The 21,023-nt window shown below is 44.5% G+C and overlaps 1 protein-coding gene across 2 annotated transcripts in view; it reads left to right on the plus strand.

The window, feature by feature from the left end:
• Nucleotides 1–21,023, plus strand: part of BTBD9 (BTB domain containing 9) — a 428,648-nt gene that overhangs the window by 311,019 nt on the left and 96,606 nt on the right. For both annotated transcript variants that reach the window (XM_056137362.1, XM_056137361.1), the window contains exon 7: nucleotides 10,397–10,586. In XM_056137362.1, coding sequence (XP_055993337.1) covers nucleotides 10,397–10,586 — 190 coding nt within the window. The remainder of the gene's footprint in view (nucleotides 1–10,396; nucleotides 10,587–21,023) is intronic.

The following is a 21,023-nucleotide window of genomic DNA, read 5'->3' on the forward strand; positions in this document are numbered from 1 at the left end:
TTTTGTGCTTGGGTTTCAGTTATACAGTGATCAAGTACCCATCCCTCCACCAGTGCCCATTTTCCACCACCACGGGTCCCAGTATCCCTCCCACCCCCATCCCCCCCATCCAACCCTGCCTCTGTGGCAGGGCATTCCCTTTTGTTCTCTCTCTCCTTTTGGGTGTTGTGGTTTGCAAAAGAGGCATCGAGTGGCAATCATGTTTGGTCTATAGTCTACTTTCAGCATGCATCTCCCATCCTGGGAGGATCCTCCCAACACCCTTTACTTGGTGTTCCCTTCTCTATCTGAGCTGCCTATCCAGCCTCCATTCTTTTTTTTTTTTTAATTTTTATTAGTGAAACACCATGAGGTACAGTTGTAGACTTACAAGTTTTTGTGCTTGGGTTTCAGTTATACAGTGATCAAGTACCCATCCCTCCACCAGTGCCCATTTTCCACCACCACGGGTCCCAGTATCCCTCCCACCCCCATCCCCCCCATCCAACCCTGACTCTGTGGCAGGGCATTCCCTTTTGTTCTCTCTCTCCTTTTGGGTGCTGTGGTTTGCAAGAGAGGCATTGAGTGGCAATCATGTTTGGTCTATAGTCTACTTTCAGCATGCATCTCCCATCCTGGGAGGATCCTCCCAACACCCTTTACTTGGTGTTCCCTTCTCTATCTGAGCTGCCTATCCAGCCTCCATTCTTTTTTTTTTTTTTAATTTTTATTAGTGAAACACCATGAGGTACAGTTGTAGACTTACAAGTTTTTGTCCTTGGGTTTCAGTTATACAGTGATCAAGTACCCATCCCTCCACCAGTGCCCATTTTCCACCACCACGGGTCCCAGTATCCCTCCCACCCCCATCCCCCCCATCCCACCCTGGGTCTGTGGCAGGGCATTCCCTTTTGTTCTCTCTCTCCTTTTGGGTGCTGTGGTTTGCAAGAGAGGCATTGAGTGGCAATCATGTTTGGTCTATAGTCTACTTTTAGCATGCTTCTCCCATCCTGGGAGGATCCTCCCAACACCCTTTATGTGGTGCTCCCTTCTCTATCTGAGCTGCCTATCCAGCTTCCATTCTTTTTTTTTTTTTTAATTTTTATTAGTGAAACACCATGAGGTACAGTTGTAGACTTACAAGTTTTTGTGCTTGGGTTTCAGTTATACAGTGATCAAGTACCCATCCCTCCACCAGTGCCCATTTTCCACCACCACGGGTCCCAGTATCCCTCCCACCCCTATCCCCCCCATCCAACCCTGCCTCTGTGGCAGGGCATTCCCTTTTGTTCTCTCTCTCCTTTTGGGTGTTGTGGTTTGCAAAAGAGGCATCGAGTGGCAATCATGTTTGGTCTATAGTCTAGTTTCAGCATGCTTCTCCCATCCTGGGAGAATCCTCCCAACACCCTTTATTTGGTGCTCCCTTCTCTATCTGAGCTCCCTTTTCCAGCCTCCATTCTTAAGAGAGGTTTTGGACATGAGATCTAAGCTAAAACCACTGAAACTTTGTAATGTCAAGGTGACAGCAGGGACAGGGTGCCGAGGGGGCATGGGAACACTGGTGGAGGGCAGTTGGTACTGGTGGTGGAATCGGTGTTGAAACATTATCTGCCTAGAACTCAACTATCAAGAACTTTATAAATCAAAGCCCTGTAATTAGAAAGAAGGGAGATGTTTTTGTGCACGCTATCTTTGCTCCTGGGGCGCAGGGTGGACAGCAAGCTCCCGATGGGTCTGCTGAAGCTTCTCCTGTCCTAGGATTCCTCCCCACGGCTCACTTCCCCATCCCCCACAGTTTTCTAATTTACTTTTCCAACTGATCCTATATAAACCTAACCCCAACCTGGGAGTAAGATGGGTTTCTTGAGGTTTTGTTTGCATTTGTTTGTTGTTCTTGTTTTTGTTTTTGTTTCTTGCACGACTCCTCATTCTCGGTTTCTGACCCGGCTTTTCTTGCACCAGCTCATCTCGTCTGAATCCTGGCCTCTGGGCATCCTGCATCCGAGCTTGAGTTGGTGGCAGGAACATTCACGTGCTCTCCCCCAAATTAGTAAAGACCACCTGGGCCTTTAGAGCCTTTCTGTGACCCCTCCCCAGGTGTGCCCCCACCATCTTATTTGTTTCTCGGGTATACTGAAAGCGCTCCTACCTGATTTTACCACGTGAGCATACAGCACTAAACAAGCGAAGCACACTATGTCTCTCCTGACTTACTCTGTTAGACTTTAGTGGCAAAATCTTGTAACTCACCAGGAAGATTAAACAACTGAAGAGAATTAGACCTTGCAGACTTATGCTAAAGCAATAGCACAGCCCAGGGTAACTGGTAAAAAGGGCATTTGCCTTGCACACAGCCGACCCAGGTTCAATTTCTCCACCCCTCTCAGAGAGCCCGGCAAGCTGCCAGGAATATGTCGCCCGCACGGCAAAGCCTGGAAAGCTCCCTGTGCCATATTTGATATGCCAAAAACAGTAGTAACTAGTCTCACAATGGAGACGTTGCTGGTGCCCACTCAAGCAAATTGATGAACAACAGGAGGACAGCGCTACAGTGCTACAGACTTATGCTACACAGAAGGAAGTTGACCAAAAGGGGAAAAGAAAATTTTAAATACTGGTGAGGACTGGGAAGATAACTCAAATAATTTGCATGTAGAGGTCCCATGTTCAATCCCTGGCACCACAGAGTGTCCCAGGTACTGCACTGGCAATAACTTGGAGCACCAACTGGGGTGACTCCCCCCAAAATAGGTAATGGTGAACAGATTGATGAATATTGATCAATTCCGTTTGACTGTATCGACTAATAAATGTCATAACAATGGTGTCTTACTTGGACTGTGAACCACTGTGCCGCTAGCTAACAGGCAAGCCAGCCTCTGTGGTTATTAGCCTGCACACCAGTTACCCTGGACTGGAGCTAAGAGATACTTCACCATGCAGTTCACCCTCTCGCCTTCCTCTTCTCCTTCCTCCCTTCCTTCTTTGTGGGTGACTGACCTGCTCTGAAGCAAACACCACCCCCAGGGAAGGTGTGTGGGAGGCGGGCCCAGCTGGGCAGGCCCAGTGTCGGCAGGAAGCCGTGAGGGGCCTGCTGCTCTGTGGTGGCCCGCACACCCAGGGTGGCTCCTTTGCTTCTCTTTGTTCTCTGGCGTGTTGCATGCATGAAGAGCGCTGCTTTCCTGCCGTCCACCAGGGCAGGGTGGGGGGCCAAGCAACAGACACCACCACCCCGCCGGTGTGAGCCAGGGGCCAAAGGCAAAGTTACCTGCGGGCACCCAATTCTGCTCCCATCCCAGCCATTTACATTATCAGTCTGACTGGCTCCTTCTTAATAGGCAGGATCTACTTTTTTTTTAATTAATTTAGGCCACACCCAGTGGTGCTCAGGGTCTGTTCCTGATGCAGGAGTGACCCCTGACAGTGCTGGTGCCGGGGATTCAAACCAAGGTTGATTGGGTGCAACCTTGATGGGGTACCCTCTGTGTGACCGCCACATTCCTGCAGCAAGGTGTAAGAGGGCGAGTTAAGTTACCTGGATTGCCTGACACCCTGCCCTCCTCCCCACTTTGACTGTGTTGTAGTGCTCACTTCCCTCTTCTTGGAGAATATATTATTAGACTGAAAACTACAGTATATATCCACTGATTAATGATCTTTGAGAATCTTGGGGGTCTTGGAGGGAGAGGGGCACCCGTGTGGCTTTCAGGAGGCAGTGCAGTTCCAGGGATTGCACCAGGGTTCCTGCATGCAAAACGTGCTTTCTGGCTTGTTAAGTTGTCGCCCTGGCCCTGCGGTCTATTTTAAAATCACATAGAGTAAGCTATAAATAGTGTAAAATACAAGCAAGGACTAAGTAGCAGGGGCTAATTTGGTTTAATTTGATTTGGTTTAAATATTTAAATGTCTGAGGAAACCCCCTGTGTTGGTAAATTGCACAGAAAATCTCTCTGCAGACTTAAAAGGTCCCCGTCTTGTCATTCTTTTCTCGGTGTTTAAAGAATCTTCATCATTTTCAGAGAGCTGTCTTTTTTTAGAAGCCCTTGACGTCTCTGAATGAACAGGTTGATATGGACTTGAAATACAGACTCAGAAACCCAAACAGAATTGGTATTTTAAATGCAGCCGTTCATGAGGAAGGAGAGAAGCATATGGCCGAGGTATACAGAATAGTAAACCCAAAAGGAAACAAAACATGGTGGAGGACAACTGTGTATTTTGAAAAGGGATGAGTATCATTTCCTGGATCATTTTTTGTTTGGTGAATTCTGAGACTAAAGCCACACATTGAGTGTGTGTGTGGGAGGGGAGGTGGGGAGGACTGGGGGGGGGGTGTAGTTTCTTTGTTTCTTTGATACACTGCACAGTTTAGAGAACACTAAGCAAGGGCCTATTCCCCTCACCACCCCTGAGGGCAGCATCGAGGCTGGTGAGAGCACAGTGATTCAGCTGGCGGTCTTCATATTGCTCACACTGGTTCGTTGCCCAGTTCCCCATATGGTCCCCTGAGCCCCGCCAGAAGTGAGCCCTCTGCACAGAGCCAGGAGTAAGCTCTGACCATCCAAGTGTGTAGGATAATATTGGTTCGTCCTTTCTCCCAGTCCTCAGGGAGCTTAGGTTTATTGGGTTACACCCATCACAGTGCTCCCGAGGCACTCCAACTCCTCTGTGTTTGTCTTTAACCTCTCCTCTGTGCTCTCCTCCCCTATCTGTGAATCTCCTATATTCCCACATCAGATCCTGTGACTTGTAAGGTCAGATCCTTCTAAGGACTCTGGATTTGTATTTGTAGTGAAATATTGCTTTTCTCCTTCCCTTATGTCCTTTTGCATAGTTGACTTTAGAACAATGTCCTTTTTGTATAAACACAGGAAGACAGTTAATGCTGTGCTTTTGTAACTTGGGAGTTAATTGACTGCGAATAATATTCACTCCTGGGCATCTGTCACACTTATTCAACGTAAGCCTCAGTTGCCCTTAGTTTCTAGTACCCCAGAAGCAGATTCCCGACAGAGGGACTGGATGAATCCATGTCAAGTGGACCCTGGCATGGAAACGGGACTGCTAAGTGCCATAAAACTTATAATAAGCTAAGAGTATGGTCGAGGACAAATTCTGTCATGACCCAAAGAGAAGTGACTGAACAAGGACCCTGCAGGGCTGGCCTGAGGACCGTGGTCCAGGATCTATAGTGAGATGTACCCAAGAGAGGCATCCTTTAAGCTTAATATATCTCTTACTGTGTGCATACAAAATGACTAGAAAGATTATTAAGAAGCAAAGCTAGATGATTGTTTATGGACTAAGGGAATTCTGCCCTTGAGCATATCTCCTAGCAGGAGATCTTGTATTTAAGGGCTTCCCAGGAAGGAAGGGAAGGGCTTTACATACTTTGATTGTTGCTATCTGACCTAGAGATAGTTGCTGCCCTCAACCCTTGGAGGTGGGGCTCTAGCCTAAAGCTGTGAGACTGGGTGCAGGGATAGGAGCGTGGAGGACAAGAGGAGACAGAGGTGAGGGGCAGTGTGAGACTGTTATGGGGCGCTCAGTGAGACTGGAACAGGTGCACAGGGAGGATGGAATAAACAGCGGGACCGAGATTGGAATGAATGGCAAAAATGGCTGTTTTCCTTTAAGGAATGTCTGTACTGTTCTCCTTACGCTGTACCAATATGCCTGTCACCACAGTGTTATGCCATGGTTTCTTTTTCTCCACATCTTCAACCAGTGTTTGTTGTTTCCAATATTTTTGATAGAGTCTATTCATTGACATGAGAGTATACCTCATTGGGTTCCTGTTTTGCATTTTCCTACTAAGTGTGCCTTTGGGCCATTCAGGTCTTTGGTCCCCTTTTTTAAAAATTGGCTTGCAGGGATCAAAGATCTAGTATACCCGGTAGGGTGTTTGCCTTGCACAAGGACAGCCTGGGTTTGATTCCCGGCACCCCATAATTTCCCCCAAAGCCCACCAGGAGTGATTCCTGAGTGCAAAGTCAGGAATGACCCCCACCCCCAGAGACCACTGGATGTGACCCCAAACCAAAAAATATGTATTTTTAATTGGGTTGCTTGATTTTTTGTGTTAAATTATGTATTTTAAATGTCAACCCCTTATTAGACATAAGCTGGGTCTTATGTCTTCTCCGAATTACTTCTCCCATATCTTATCCCAATTGCTAAATTGCTTCTGTCTTTGTGCTACATTTTTTGCTGTGTAAAACCTTTTTTATTTTTATTTTTTAATTTAATTTTGGTTTTGGGGCCACATCCATCTGTTCTCCGGCCTTACTCCTGACTCTATGTTCAGGGTTCATTTCTAGCAGGGCTCAGGGGTGTGGGGGATCAAATTCAGGTCAGCAGCATGGAAAGCAAGGCTCTGCCTACTGTGCTATTTCTCCACACCAAGGATTTTTTTTATTTTTATGTTAATGTAGGAATACTACTGTTTATTCAGCCATTGATTAAGCTGATTGAATTGGGCATGAACTCCACATTACTTTTTTTTTTAATTTTTTAGTTGAATATCCATGAGATAGACCATTACAAAGCTGCTCATAATTGGATTTCAGTCATACAGTTATCCAGCACCCATCCCTCCACCAGTGTACGTTTCCCACCACCAGTGTCCCCTGTTTTCCTACCTGTACAATTTCCTCACACAGAGCTATGTAAACTCCTTCGCTCAGGGATTACACATGAAAGGATGTTCGTATGCTCTCTAGGTGGCTCTCTTTCACCATCCACATTCAGTGCTCTCAAGCCGCTTCCCCACCCAAGACAGCCGTTGCCTTGGATGGACAAAGGAAGAACAAGGGCCAAGCTGGTTGCTGATTAGTTGCTGTTTATTCAATCTCTCGTCTCTCCCAGCTCTCCAACCCTCTCTCTAACTCGCTCTACAACTCTCTTTGACTCCACTCCAATCTTCCCAGCCACTCTGACTCTCAGCTCTCAGCCTTCTCTCTAACTCCGTGTTTTCTTCTCTCCATCTCTGTCTCCCCCTCAATCTTCCTCAAACTCTGTCTCACTCAGTTGACTCCTGTCTCCTCTCTCTCTCTCTCTTTCTCTCTCTCTCTCTCTCTGTGTCTATCCCCCCAGTCTCCTGTCCTCTTCTGTCTCTGTGTCTCTCCTTCAATTTTCTTCTCCTCTCTCCCCCCAGCCGCTCTTTTTCTTCTCTCTCACCATGCCCCCCCTCCAACCATACCTCCCCACAAGAAGCGCAATCAAAATGCTTTTCCAGTCTTCCCGACCACCTGCAGCCTACAAGGGTATGACAGCCCTTAAGGTGTGTTTCTCCTCTCCTTAGACCTGCAACTTTATTAACATCTTTAATTCTCCTTCCTAATATTTACCATTATGTATGGACACTTTTAGGATTGTAGGGTGACTCTCCTTGGGACATCTCACCACAGACTCAGACTTACAATGCTCAGGCCAGATCAATCATTCCTAACCGCAACAGGGTCCAAATCTAATTATTACTTTTTGGATCATGGCAGAATTTGCCCATGACCATGCTCTTAACTAATAGTTAAGCCTTATGGCACATTGGCCAGACCCATTTCGATGCCAGGGTAGCTAGCTCACCACTTGCCTTGGGTCCATCAGTCCCTTGTTAGGACCCTGCTTTGGGGGATCTAGGAAGTAAGGGCCACTGCGGCTTAAGTTGAGAGAGCAGATGTCCAGGAGGTAATACTATCTGGGGTCAATCAACTCCCAAGCCACAGGCTTGTCTTTTTAACTGTCCTCCTGTATCCATACAAAAAAAAAATTTCTCTGAAATAGCTAACCATGCAAAGGACAGTAAGAAGAGAAAGACAATATTTACAAGTCAGAGTCTGATCAGGAGACAAAAAATTGACAGGTTGGGTGGCAATCAACAAATACAAGTTCCCAGCAGCCAGGGAGGAAGGGCAAACCAACGTTATCCTATACCTACCACCATACCCAAAAGACCTTAACACCCCACCCCCAGCCTCTCTCTATGGGACGCACTTTCCTTCTTGCTCTCTCTCTCCTTTTCCTTTTGTGCATTATGGTTTGCAATACAGGTGCTAAGAGGTCATGGTGTTTATTCAGGGTATTTGGTATTTTTATCAGGACAGTAAGGCTGGAGTAGCTTTTCAGTTGGCCACTCTGGGGTGTGGATGTGACTGCCAAGGCTTCCAGAAGTATAGGGAGGTGGAGGGAGGTAGCCCATCCTGACTACGAGGAAGCCTGAGGTTTCAGTCACAAAACCGGAATACCCAAATTTTCTGCAGATTATATCTTGGTGAGGTCCGTCCTAAGACCATAGAGACAGACTGGGGGGGTATGGTGGTGATTTTGGATTGTGGAAGCAAGTGTCTGCCGGGGGCTCCGCTTGGGTGGGCCCCTGGTCAACCCACATCCCTCTGATTTACCCCGGTCTGTTCAGCCATGTGTGGGTCTGGTCCGGGATTTACTGTGACTTTTGATCTTTTTTGAGATTTATTTATGGTTCTCTGAAGCAAGACCAGTAGTAGAGCTTACATGGTGGTGCTAGAGTTGGTTCGTGGGGGTCACTGCCAGTGCTTCCAGGAGTATTGGGAGGTAGGGGGAGGTAGCCCATGCCAACTTCGAGAAAGCCTGGAGATTTCAGTCTCAAAGCCTGCATGGCCAAATTTTCAACAGATTATATCTTGGTGAGGCCCATCCTGAGACAGTGGAGTCAGGCTGGGGGTATGGTGGCAATTTTGGATTGTGGAAGCAAGCGGCTGCCGGGAACAATTCTTGAGCAGACCACCAGGCCAACCCTCCCCCCCCCCCCCAACTTACCCCGTTCTGTTCAGCCATGCATGGGTTCAAGATTAACTGTGACTTTTGCTCTCGTTTGAGATTTATGAGTCTCTGAAATAAGGCCAATAAATGAGCTTGGATAGCTGAGCCGGGGGTGGTTTGTGGATGTGGCTCCCATATAACTAACTTTTGGCTGTTTAATTTATTGCTAAACTTGGCCTCAAGTTATTGGGTCCGTCCAAAGGCACAGTGGCAGTTTTGGTGTATTTGGAGGCCTGAAGGCACCATCAGGCTGCTGATGCACTCGCCCTGCAGGTAGAGGTCAACCTATTGGCACCATACACCCCCACCCCCCAAAGATTTTTAGTTTGACATAGTGTCTCTCTCTATTCTTGCTGTCATTTTCCTTGCCATGGAGTTGAGTCTCTGAGACTCCAGGATCCAGGCCTAGAGTATGTCACCTATGTTTCCTTCTTTGTATTTTGTGGTTTGAATCTGTATCCAAATCTTTATCCTATTTTAAGTTTCGTGTATGATGTTGAATAATATAGTTTTGGGTTTTCTTGCATGTAACTGTTCTGTTTTTCCAGTATAATTAGTCATTTGTGTTGGTCTTAGATGTTCCTATGTGTCTGGGTTTATTTCTGGGCTCACTACTTTATTCTATAGTCCTGTGTGCCTGGTTGGGGTCTAATATCATAATGTCTTAAATATCATTGCTTTACAACATATTTTAAAGTCAAGAAGCACAATGCCTCCACTTTTCTTATTTTCTCTCAAAATTGCTTCAACTAGTCATGATCTTTTTGAATCTGTACAAATTTTAATATTGTTTATTTGATTTCCTTAAAGACTGTCAGTACTATTTTAGTATGTGATTACATTGGGTTCATAGATTCAGTAAGACCGTCGTTTGGATAATGATTTTGTCTTTTGACTTGCTTTTCAAGCCCATGTTCTCCCTTCCTTGTCTTTGTTTTCTTTGCTTGCTGATTTCAACTCTGGAGAAGCCTGTGTTCTCTCTCAGAACATGTACTTTTCTCTCTCCCTAACATCTTTCTAAATAAATTTCAATGAAAACTACTTTCCTTCACCAAAAAATAGTAATAATAAATTACTTTTGCCATCTATAAACTTTGCATAGAGAAACTCATACTCTCTTTTCCTGTGCCTTGCTTGTTTACTCAGAATTGTTTTTTGATACCTATTTTTTTGTGGTTCATTAATCCCAATGTCATGTAACTTCCCATTGAAATATTTCACAATCAATTCTGTATTTTATGAGTCATCATGTTTCTTCACAATAAAATACTTTAGCGTTAATTGCCGCATATTGTTTGGCTCGTTCTAACCTTAAAGATTTCATGGTCTCACTTCAAGGGGCTCAGAGACAGCCCAGGAGTGTTCTGGGAACTTTGCGGTGCCAGAGATCAAAGCCAGGTCTCCTGCGTGCAACCCTACCCACTAGCCCTTTGAGCTGCCCCCAACCCCTTAACTCATTTTTTTTTAAAAAAAAAAGCTCTTTGGCAGGGAAAGTATGTTTATATCCTGAATTTTCCTCATAATGGTTATTTGTGATAGCACTCTAATTTTGTCATTACACACGATGTGAATATCTTTGTTTTCCCTTACATTGATGCTAAATTTTGTGTTCGATTCACAGTTCCCATGGAAAACGTTGCAACCATTGCGGATTGTGCCAGCGTGATTGAAGGAGTAAGTCGGAGCCGAAATGCCTTGCTGAATGGGGACACCAAGAATTATGACTGGGATTCTGGCTATACATGTCACCAGCTGGGAAGTGGTGCCATTGTGGTTCAGCTGGCACAGCCCTACATGATCGGGTCGATACGGTAAGAAGGTTCCTTTTTATGCATTACTTTGAAGGTGGAAGACAAACATGCAAATGGGTGGGTTGGTACCTGCGTGAAGTCAACTTCAGTTCAGACATTCTTCTGAAAAGAAGGGAAAAGGGTGAAGACAGAAAATGCAGGAGACTTGTTTGGGCACCAGAAATGGTGCTGAGATGCACCAAAATTAGACTTTTGTAAGGAGTGATAGAATCCTCTCACTTGTATGGCTTCCCTTTTACTCGTGTCTGTCTGTATGTGAGGTAACATGGAATCAAATACCAGTTTCAGTTTTAATAAGAGACTTCACAGATGAGCCAAACAGACTACATATGAGACTTGGTTCTAAAAAATCTTGGTGATCTTTGTGTTTGGGTTTGTTCTTTTTGTTTCTATTTTCTTTTATGATGGGAAGTTTAACCCAAGATTGCTTGACTTATTAGACAGAAATTTAAAATGTAAGGCTGGTATCATCCCCCAAAGGCTACACGTTTAGTTCAAGAGACCTTTTTGCATCTGAATAGGCTTTCTTTATCTTATAATACAGTTTTTTAATGTTTATTTTTTTGTGGTGCTGGTTGTCAGTTCAGTCTACACAGGCATGTGCTGACTGCTGAGCAGTGCCCTGACTCTGCCTTCTCTCTTTCCTCTTTTTCTTTTTAAGAGTTCTAAGATCTCTGAATTTGAATGATGTTATTGTGAAAAAATACATATTTTGAAATACTTTACATTCTGCTTATATACAGATTAGCCAGCCAGAAGTACAGTGTTAGCTGGACATTGCTGCCTTCGCCGTATCACGTTTTGCCACATTTGCTTTGTTGTCTCCTGTTCTCTGTTAAAGACAGTATATAAAAAGAGAATAGTATTTTTTAAAAAATGAAGTAAGATTTTAACAAAAGTTTATTGATATTTATGTTAATAACGATAGAGCTTAATACTGTTTGCCAGGGTCCCTGGAGCACCCTGGCAAGTAATGTTGGATTTCCTGAAGAATTTAGACTCTGGATCTTTTTTTTTAATTTACATTTTCAGTTCCTTTTCCTAAGGAGACCCAGACAGACAGTCCCATAAACAACAAGCCTCAGCTCAAACAGCCGTGGGCTCTTACTGCAGGTGGGCCAAACACTTTGTGTTCAGGAAACGGGAAAAGACGAGCTCCAGTCAACTTGGACAGACCATGTACAAATAAATTTCCGTCAAATAGCAAACATTATTCTACCCTTTTTTCTTCTCAGCTGTATTAGCTAAAGCAATCATAAGCCATTAATAAACCCTGCTAGAATCTTGGTCACAGACAATGCTAAAGTTACCTGAATATTTTCCATTACAGTCTATACCTCCCCATTTTACAAATCTGGAAAATAGTCATCCTCCCCGTATCTTCTGCCACTCCTCAGAGTCTCCACAATTTCTTGAAGATTACCAGTCGTGTCTCTGAGATTACATCTGCAATTTCTTTCAGCAGGCTTGGGGTGTAACTCATCTGAGCCAGGAGACTTGAAATCATTTAAATTGACTAGATACTCTCTTTGACTTCACCTATTTGGGCCTTCAATTTGCACTTGATTATGTTTGTTCTGCCATTTCTAATTTGAAGGTCAGTCTTCCTGCCAATGAGGATGGTAGCCAAGAGGCAGCTTAGTAGTTCTGCCATTCTCTTTTAAAGTTCTCTGTATCTGGTGTGGTAACGTGATATCCTACGCCCCAACCCCAGTACGGCAGTGTTCCCCAAGCATCTCCAACCAGTATGTCAGAAACGGCATTTCTGTTACCTTCCCTTTCCCCTGCCCAAGCCGCTTCGTGGTTTACCCGTTTCATTAAGGGGTGCTACCCATCCGCCCACTGATGCGGAAATAGAGAATCTTTCGAAGTTTCTTGATCTTCTTCCTGCCTGCCCCCGCCCCCGATGTCAAGTTCTGTCAGTCCCACCTCCTGCACCTCTCACAGGTCTTTCCCCTTTCCCCATCTCCTCTGCCGTCACCACGGCTGGACTCTGTAGTCAGTCTTCTCTGCCTTGCCGCTCACCATCCCTGGCCACCTGCAGGCACCTCCTGCTGTGTTTGCCCAGTCCTGATGCAGTCACATCCCTCCCAAGAGCGTTCCCAGGGGAAAGTCGAGACGAAGCCACGTAAGAAGGACCTGATGACTCATCTCTAAACCGGGTCTTCTGCTTCTCTTCCCATCCCCCGGCACGGTTTCCTTTTCGCCCTTCCCAGCTGCTTGTACTTTGCCTACCGTCTCTTTCCCTCAAGTCTCAGGCTCTCTGAACGTGATGTTCTCCTTGCCCGTGTCTCTCACTCCCCTCTCTCCAGCCTGCTTTGTCTGCCTCCGTGCCCCCTTCAGGGAGACTCCAGTCCTTTGGGGACGTTCGCTGCCCTTTCATCAGGTTCGGCTGACTTAGACGCTTCTGTTCATACATTCAGTATGAAATTCCTGTTGGAGGGTTTGCAATATTATATTTTAATTGCTTGCTTGCTGCGTCCTCCCTGCCTTACCTGATACATAAAGCCTGTGGCTACCGAGGAAAAGTGTCCCTGAACAGACTGAGTGTGCAGATGAGGGAGTCTGTCAAGGTAGGAAAATATAGCCGGTACAGTAGGAGATCCGGGATTTTAGATCCAGCGGGGACCTCATAAGGTCGTTGCCAAGGAAACAACTCAGAGAGAGACAAACAGGCTCTTTGAGTGGCAAGACCACCCTGGTCTCTAACTCTGTCTGAAGAATCAGTGGTGTATCTGACTCCAGAAAAAGTTGTCATTGAGGCTTAAGACAAAGAGATCATTGCCCGTTTGCTTTTTGTTCATTTGGAATGGAAATTGTTTCCCCAAATAATTTATTTTCCTCTCTGGGGGATGGTGAGCATGAACACAGCCGAAGGCATTATTGTATATCTCAACACAGTTGTTTTTGCAGTGAGAAAATCCATGCGGTTGAAGCAGCGTATAACTGACTAAGCTCTCCAAGAGACACGTCTCTTTGAAACTAACATTATGTTGTCAGGAACTGCATTTGCCTCTTCTGTGACATTATTAAGGAGAAAGGGAGAGGAATTTCTTAACCACCAATGTCTGTGACCGATGCTGGATATCTTGGCAAGCGTGGTTAACGGCAGCTGATATGCCCAGATAGACATTTATTGATAGGAAACTAGATCAGTGGCACCTCTTCATGGGGATGGGTAATTGCCCAATGACAGGATGATTAGTCGGTGACATTTGACCCACAGCTTCTGTTGCTGGTGATGACTGACTTGCTTTCCTAGTCACTGTATCCCAAGCAGCCCAATAATTCTAAATCGTCGCCTCACGGGAGAGCATCTCGGAGCTGAGCGACAAGTGCTTTCCGCAGACCCAAGGCAGGGCTGTCTTGGAGCCGTCCCCCGGTGGGCCCCGACACATAGTCTACTGGCTTTAAAATTTTGGCTTCTTTCAGACAGTGATGCAAAGGCAGGGTCTCAAGCAAGAATTGCCTTATGACTGCATCACGACTCCTAAGAGAGAGGACACCGCTGTTTCGCGAATAGAGGTTTCTTTTGTTTTGTCATCCACAGAGATGGCTTCTCCCTTTCCTGAGAGTTTACCCTCTAGTGGGTGGGTAAGCAGAGCCTTTACCAGGCAGACGCTGGCACCTACCCGTCACTGGCAGCCCTTTCCTGCTAATGTCTTGCACCAACCAGTCCCTAGTGGTGTCCTGGAGAGCCTGACCCTAAAGCACAATTTCTTGATTACTCTCCCCACACACACATTTTCCTTCATGTACTTATTGAATAAATGAATCTTTACCATGTGCCAAGCGGGTATTGTTCTAAGCGCTGGGAGTGCAGCATGGATGAAGATACTAGTGGGTGCTGTCATGGAGCTGACATTCCATGTTTGTCAGGCATCGGGGAGAAGGGCGCACAGCATTATTTGTGACAGCGAGATACTCAGAGGTGCCATCGGGCTTTCACGAGTGAGGACTAGTATTTCGGCACTTCACAGTCTTCGACTGATTGTCAGAGCAGGCCTTGTACAGAGCCTGAATTATGGGGAAGGCAAAGTATTTGGGAATGTGGGGAACGTGCCTCATAGGCCCCAAGATGGAAGTGTGGTGGGCCCTGTGGTGGGAGTATGACCACGGGTTGTTGGACCAACAATAGAAGGCGAGGCTGAGGTGCAGACTTGAGACGGGACCTGGAGAAGTGACAGCATGATGCGTTTGTGGTTGCCGCTGTATCCAGTCAGTTCCCACAACCATCCCGTCTACTGCCGCCACCCCCACGCCTGCATTTCACCAGCACCGTGGAGTGCGGGCTCTGTTGAGGACGCCAGGGCAGAGGCTGAAGGCCTTCGCACAGTACACTGTCTTTGTTTCTGATCTGCCTTCAGCCGGCCAGTTCCTGGGAAAGATCCAGCAGGAGGCGTCCTAGTCTTTCCAGTTCAGTAGAGAGGGAAGTTCCTTCTCTTGCATTTCCTCTCTTGCCCGGGGGCCAGAGCAGGTGGCATGAAAGGGAACTGGAAGGGCTTATCTTTATTGCTAGGTTCACAGGCACAGCAAAAGTTATTCTTTTCATTTGAGACAAAGAAATTACATGGAATGTGCCTTAAAAGTGGGTAAATCAGTAGTAATTATACTGTTTTCACGCCATTTTTAAAACATTTGCTCGAGCGGGCCCAGTAACGTCTCCATCATGAGACTTGTTGTTACTGTGTTTGGCATATCGAATACGTCACGGGGAGCTTGCCAGGCTTTGCCGTGCGGGCGAGATACTCTCGGTAGCTTGCCTGGCTCTCCGAGAGGGGCGGAGGAACCGAACCTGGCTCGGCCGGGCTAGCTGTGCGCAAGGCAAACGCCCTACCGCTGTGCTATCGCTCCAGCCCCTCTCTACTCTAATTTAAAACATTAAGATTTAAATAACGGGAAATTTTCAGAGGCCTGACCTCATAAAAAGACTGGGGTAGAGTCGTAATAACTAACCAAATCTACCTGATGTCTTAGTTTATAGTCCCTCCGTCACCTCGGCTTCAGACTTATTATCTTTCTACTTGTTAATCATGATTTCTTCCTAAGTGTCTCAGGGTAGTGTGAGAAATCACATATGCTGTGCATTGAATACACCCATTACCCAGTCTTTTTCAGGTAATAAATGGCAGCACTTTGTTGAGATTCTAATTATAAGCTAGTCAATTAAATTAACAATTTTTACATTAGCTTGAAAATGATGGCTTTGTAATTGATATGTGCTGTACTATTAAGTGAAATACCAATAATGCTTTAACTAACAAACCTGATTGTCAGTAAACAGACTGTCCAGAGATGAAATGGTGCAATTCGATGCCACTGAACAAATGCATAGTCTCTCTGGATGTGATGAGGATTCAGGAATTAATGACACAAAAGTATTTTGAGCTCCCCAGTTGGAAAGTGTTATAAAATGGGCCTAGCCCAAAATATGTTCTGGTGGGTATTGATAATCTCTCTAATCTGTATGGATGAGGCTTCTTTCATTTTGCAATATGAAGAATTCATTCTGCCACTGATAAAAGTCTGGAACAGAATGTCTGAACCACAAATCAGTTTATAACTTTTGTCATTAAACATAGATGAAACAATAGCAAGTTGGCTGTTTTTAAAACTAGATACAGTACTGTGGCCGTTACTCATCTGGGAATGTTATTCTTTCTCTGTGAAAAGCCAGACCCGTGCAGTATTGTGCGCCACCACCAATTTTAGATTATTCCCCAGTTTGGAGATTCCTGAGCCCCTCTGTCTTCTTCCTTCTTCCCACGGTTCACTGCCCTACCTGGGCATTTCACACTTGAAAAGAAAAAGGAGAGATTCTCAAACCATTCCATTCTGTTTTTCAGTAGCTCTTGTGAAGGCTTAGTGAATAAGGATAGGCAGAAGACTTAAAGCTGACGTCTTAAGTGATGCTTTGTAATTCTCTGAGAATATTCTACATTTGGGCCACCTCAATCTCTCCTAGGACGCAAGACCATCTTGAGTTGAAAATAGTGGTTCCAAAATGTTGACATGGGTTTCCATCTCTGCAGCAGTTCATGAGTATCTGGGACAGGACTCTGGACACGTGTATCAATAAACATCACCAAAGCTGACAACGTGGGATATTATCAACTAAATCGTCTCTCTCTTTTGCTCAGTCTAATTGATCCAAGCAAGCTAATGTGAGGAAACTGCTAAAGATTTGCATCTCTGACCGGGGATATTGGTGGTGGGGAATGTGTACTGGTGGAGGGATGGGTATTTGCTCATAGTGTAATTGTAGCCCAAACATGGAAGCTTGTAACTATCTCATGGTGATTCAGTAAAAGAAATAAATACCAAAAAAAAAAATTAAATTTAAAAATTTAAAACAAATTTTAAAAATTTTAAACAAATTTTTTAAAAATTTTAAATTTAAAATTTAAAATTTTTTAAATTTTAAATTTAAAAATTTAAAATTTTTTAAATTTTAAAAAAAATTTTTAAAAATTTTAAACAAATTTTAAAAATATTTTTTAAAAAATTAAAAAATTTAAATTTTTAAAATTTTAAATTTAAAAATTTAAAACAAATTTTAAAAAATTTAAAACAAATTTTTAAAAAATTTTAAATTTAAAAATATTTAAAACAAATTTTTAAAAAATTTTAAATTTAAAAATTTTAAACAAATTTAAAAAAATTTTTTAAAAAGTCTCTGACAAACAACTGAATTAAGCTCTGGAGTTCGCCCAGGTATAGGGGCTGCCTTGCCCATTCCAGCCCCTTCTTGTCATTTCGAGGCTGGCACAGACAAGCACTGCATTTCTTTACTTTAGAACAACCTTCTCTGCAACCAGAGAGTTAGAAAGTTCCTTTTTGTAGTCTAAAGAATACAACAACCTCTCTAGATGACTCCACTGGCTTAAATTAAGATTGCCTGTAATTCAAGTCAAAATTGAAACGGTATTTTACAGAATTTGCTTCATATCAGTCATGCTGAGAATCATCTGTCACAGTCCTGAACCAAAGAAATTTCCTTGTCTCACTGATCCACGATTTATTTACCAAGTGTTGTTTCTCTCTCAGCCTATATGCATCACGCTAAAGTCTTATCACACTCAGACCTCAGAACTCTGTTCCCAGAAAAATTACTGAATAAAAAATTATCTCGGTGGTTCCCAGTAGTCACTGGAGTCTGAACTCAGTGAACACTTAGGGAAAGGAAATTCTAGAGTCTGGAACGAGATCTCAGAGTGTAGGGACCTGGTAAATCGGCATCCGCAGCTCTAGCCTAAAGGTATTAGGAGACTAGAAAGTATTGCTATGGCAACAGAGTTGCCTGTTAAAAATACAGGAGGGCTGTTAGAATTCAAGTGTTCTTTGGAAAAGCAGGAAAGGTTAAATGCCAACAAAGAAAAAGAGAAGTTTGTGTATTTGATTTAACTCACATGTCAACCATTTATCTCTTCTGAGTGATTAGAGAACTTGACAACTAGTCATCATAAAATATAGCTGGCGGCATGAAAGGGAAGTCCCTACTATTTTCAGAGATTATCCTGTCAAGAGGACATTTTTACAGAAAATGTCATTCCATTTGATTCAGTATTTCAGGCACAAATATGCATTTAGTAATTACACAGAATTGCTGTTTAAGTTTCTTTATAACAGATAGTCACTTTTTTAAAAATTCCTTTAAAAAATCATTTAAAAACCCAATATTGCTCACCTTGGCAGATCAGAGGAGTAGGAAGATCATCCACTCCTGCAGGGGTTTGTTCCACTTGGGCGGGTGCTCTGTGTGACGCTGCCCCAGGGCAGGCCGCAGAGAGCCAAGGAGGCTAAAAAATCATAGGCCTCTCCACAAATTGGCCAAAATCTCTGCAAATTTAATATTTCTAGTTGATTGAGTCAGTGTTTGGAGCACTTAAGTGAATTAATCCATTCTGAAAACTAAATGGTTGCAGTCATTTAAAGCTAATCTTTAATTCAAAGCAACACTTCTGGTGTATATCTTTAGTATTTGATGTCTCTTGGTCTTTCTGTCAGTCTATGTGTCTCTCTGTGTCTCTGTCTCTGTCTATCTCTCAGCTTAAGTCCTTGTTAACGTTTAATGACAGAAGTACTTCATCAAGTTTTTTTTGTATCTCTCACTAGGAATAAGCAGAAGTGTGGTTGAAAATTTTAAAGAGCAACCTCCTTTCTCTCCCTTCTTTCCTCTGCCAGTGTCCATTCTGCATCCTTCTCTGAGGAAAAGTGATTATGAGGACACACTGGCAATACTCCTCAAGGACTCCTTTCAGCAAATTTCCTGGACACTCAGGGACTTAGATCCAGCTGAGGAATCATTTTGTTCTTTTCTGCTTTGTTGCCTCTTTCATCAATGTATCAAATTTAGTATAAGTGATATTGGTTACATAGGTTAATGCAGAGTGGGCTTTACTTCTCCCTTACCCTGATGGTGAGAGTCTGTTCCTTCCTTTGCCTTGTGATATCTGAAACCACACTCCTTCATTCTGACATTACCAACCTTGCCACATTATCCTTTTACTGTAAGGGAACACCAGTGAAGACTGCTTAGAAATGGCTTTAACTTGTGCTTTAACTTTGGATCTTAGATAGCACAGCAGTAGAGTGTTTGCCTTGCATGCGGCAGGCCTGCCCAAGCCGGGTTCGATTCCTCTGCCCCTCTCGGAGAACCTGCAAGCTACCGAGAGTAGAGTATCTCGCCTGCACAGCCAAGCCTGGCAAGCTACCCGTGTCGTATTCAATATGCCAAACACAGGAACAAGTCTCACAATGGACATTACTGGGCCCTCTCGAGCAAATTGATGAACAACGGGAGGACAGTGCTTAAAGTACCCCTAGAAATTTGTGGCTTTCACTGTCTCCTTATAAGAGCAGAAGAAACCAACCTATAATTTGGCTTCCTTCTCTCTCCATCATGAAAGTGTAGTGCAAATGGCGCTAAAAACACTAGTTCAAAAGACTCCACTTGGCACGATGTGACGGAGCCTCCCAAGGATTAGGCAAAGCTGGGGGAGATGGCTTAAAGTGCTGGAGCACATGTTTTGCATGTTGAAACCCTGGGTCTGATCCCCAACACTAAATGCCCCCCCCCCCGAGCATCTCCTGGGAACGGCCACTGAGTACAGCTACTAGAGTACCATGGGGATCCTTGGCTGTTGCAAAAAGCAAGACATTGAGAGGAGAAATAATAGCTTCTGCTTCAATCCATCTTCATCTCCGAGCTGTAACTTCTAGAACATTTTGTGGGTCCAGAGTGATAGCGCAGTGGGTAGGGTGTTTGCCTTGCATGCAGCCGACCCAGGTTCGATCCCCTGCATCCCATATGGTTCGCCAAGCATTGCCAGGAGTAATTCCTGAGTACAGAGCCAGGAGCAACCCCTGAGCATCGCTGAGTATGACCCAAAAAGAAAAAAAAACATTTTGCTAAATAATGTGGTCAATACCTGACAACATTTGTCTGCACAATATAGAAACTTGCATTGGGTTTGCATTTGGTTGCAAATAACAAAGAGTCTGATTAAGAACGACTTCAAAGGTATTTCTTTGAAAAATATTTTTTTGTTTTGTTTGGCCTCACAACAGAACATCCACGGGTGGGCTGAATGCTAGTTTGGGTTCAACAATTCGGTGAGCTCTTGAAATTCTTGGTCTTTTCCACGTGAGTTTTTAGCCTCAGACAAACAAGACAGCTGCTCTAGTTTCAACTCCCGGGTCTGCCTTTCGGCAGAACGAAGCAGGGCGAGGGGTGAAAGGGGAAGACCTCTGCAGGCCGAGTTTGTCCCATTTTATTAGGAAAAGCCAATAGTTAATTTGAAGTCCTGTCAGGTGATTTCACTTAGTTATTAGGTAGAGCGTCTACCAGATGTGATGCATGACCTCTACCAGGTTGGAGAAAGGGAGACTCCTAGTCACGAGTTATCCCAGCCAGTCTAGCCGGTGCTGACACCCCACACCTACTTTGGAACTTTCATGACTTCCTATTTTATGTATTTCATTGACTTTTTAAAAAACAGCTTTTTGGTGAAATAATTTGCGTGCTTTACAGTGCACTCATGTGGAGCTGGAGCGATAGCACAGCAGGGAGGGCGTTTGCCTTGTGCGCAGCCGACCCGGGTTCGATTCCCAGCATCCCACATGGTCCCCTGAGCACCACCAGGAGTAATTCCTGAGTGAAGAGCCAGGAGTGACCCCTGTGCATTGCCGGGTGTGACCCAACAAGAAAAAAAAACTACAGTGCACTCATGTAACGTATGTGGCTTAGGGCCAGAGATGGAGGTCAGTGGCCGACAGAGGCCTGGGTCGTGCCCAGTCCAGCCCTGCTGAGAGCAAACTCTGGTCCCTGGGCACCTGGGGGGTTTCACACCCTCGCCAAAAAATATCTTAAGTAAAAAAATGCGTATGATTTCATTTCTTTTCTTGCTTTCTTTGAGGGGTGAGGGGTCACACGTG

This window comes from Sorex fumeus, unplaced genomic scaffold (assembly GCF_029834395.1).
Source record: "Sorex fumeus unplaced genomic scaffold, SorFum_2.1 ptg000123l, whole genome shotgun sequence".
NCBI lineage: Eukaryota > Metazoa > Chordata > Mammalia > Eulipotyphla > Soricidae > Sorex > Sorex fumeus.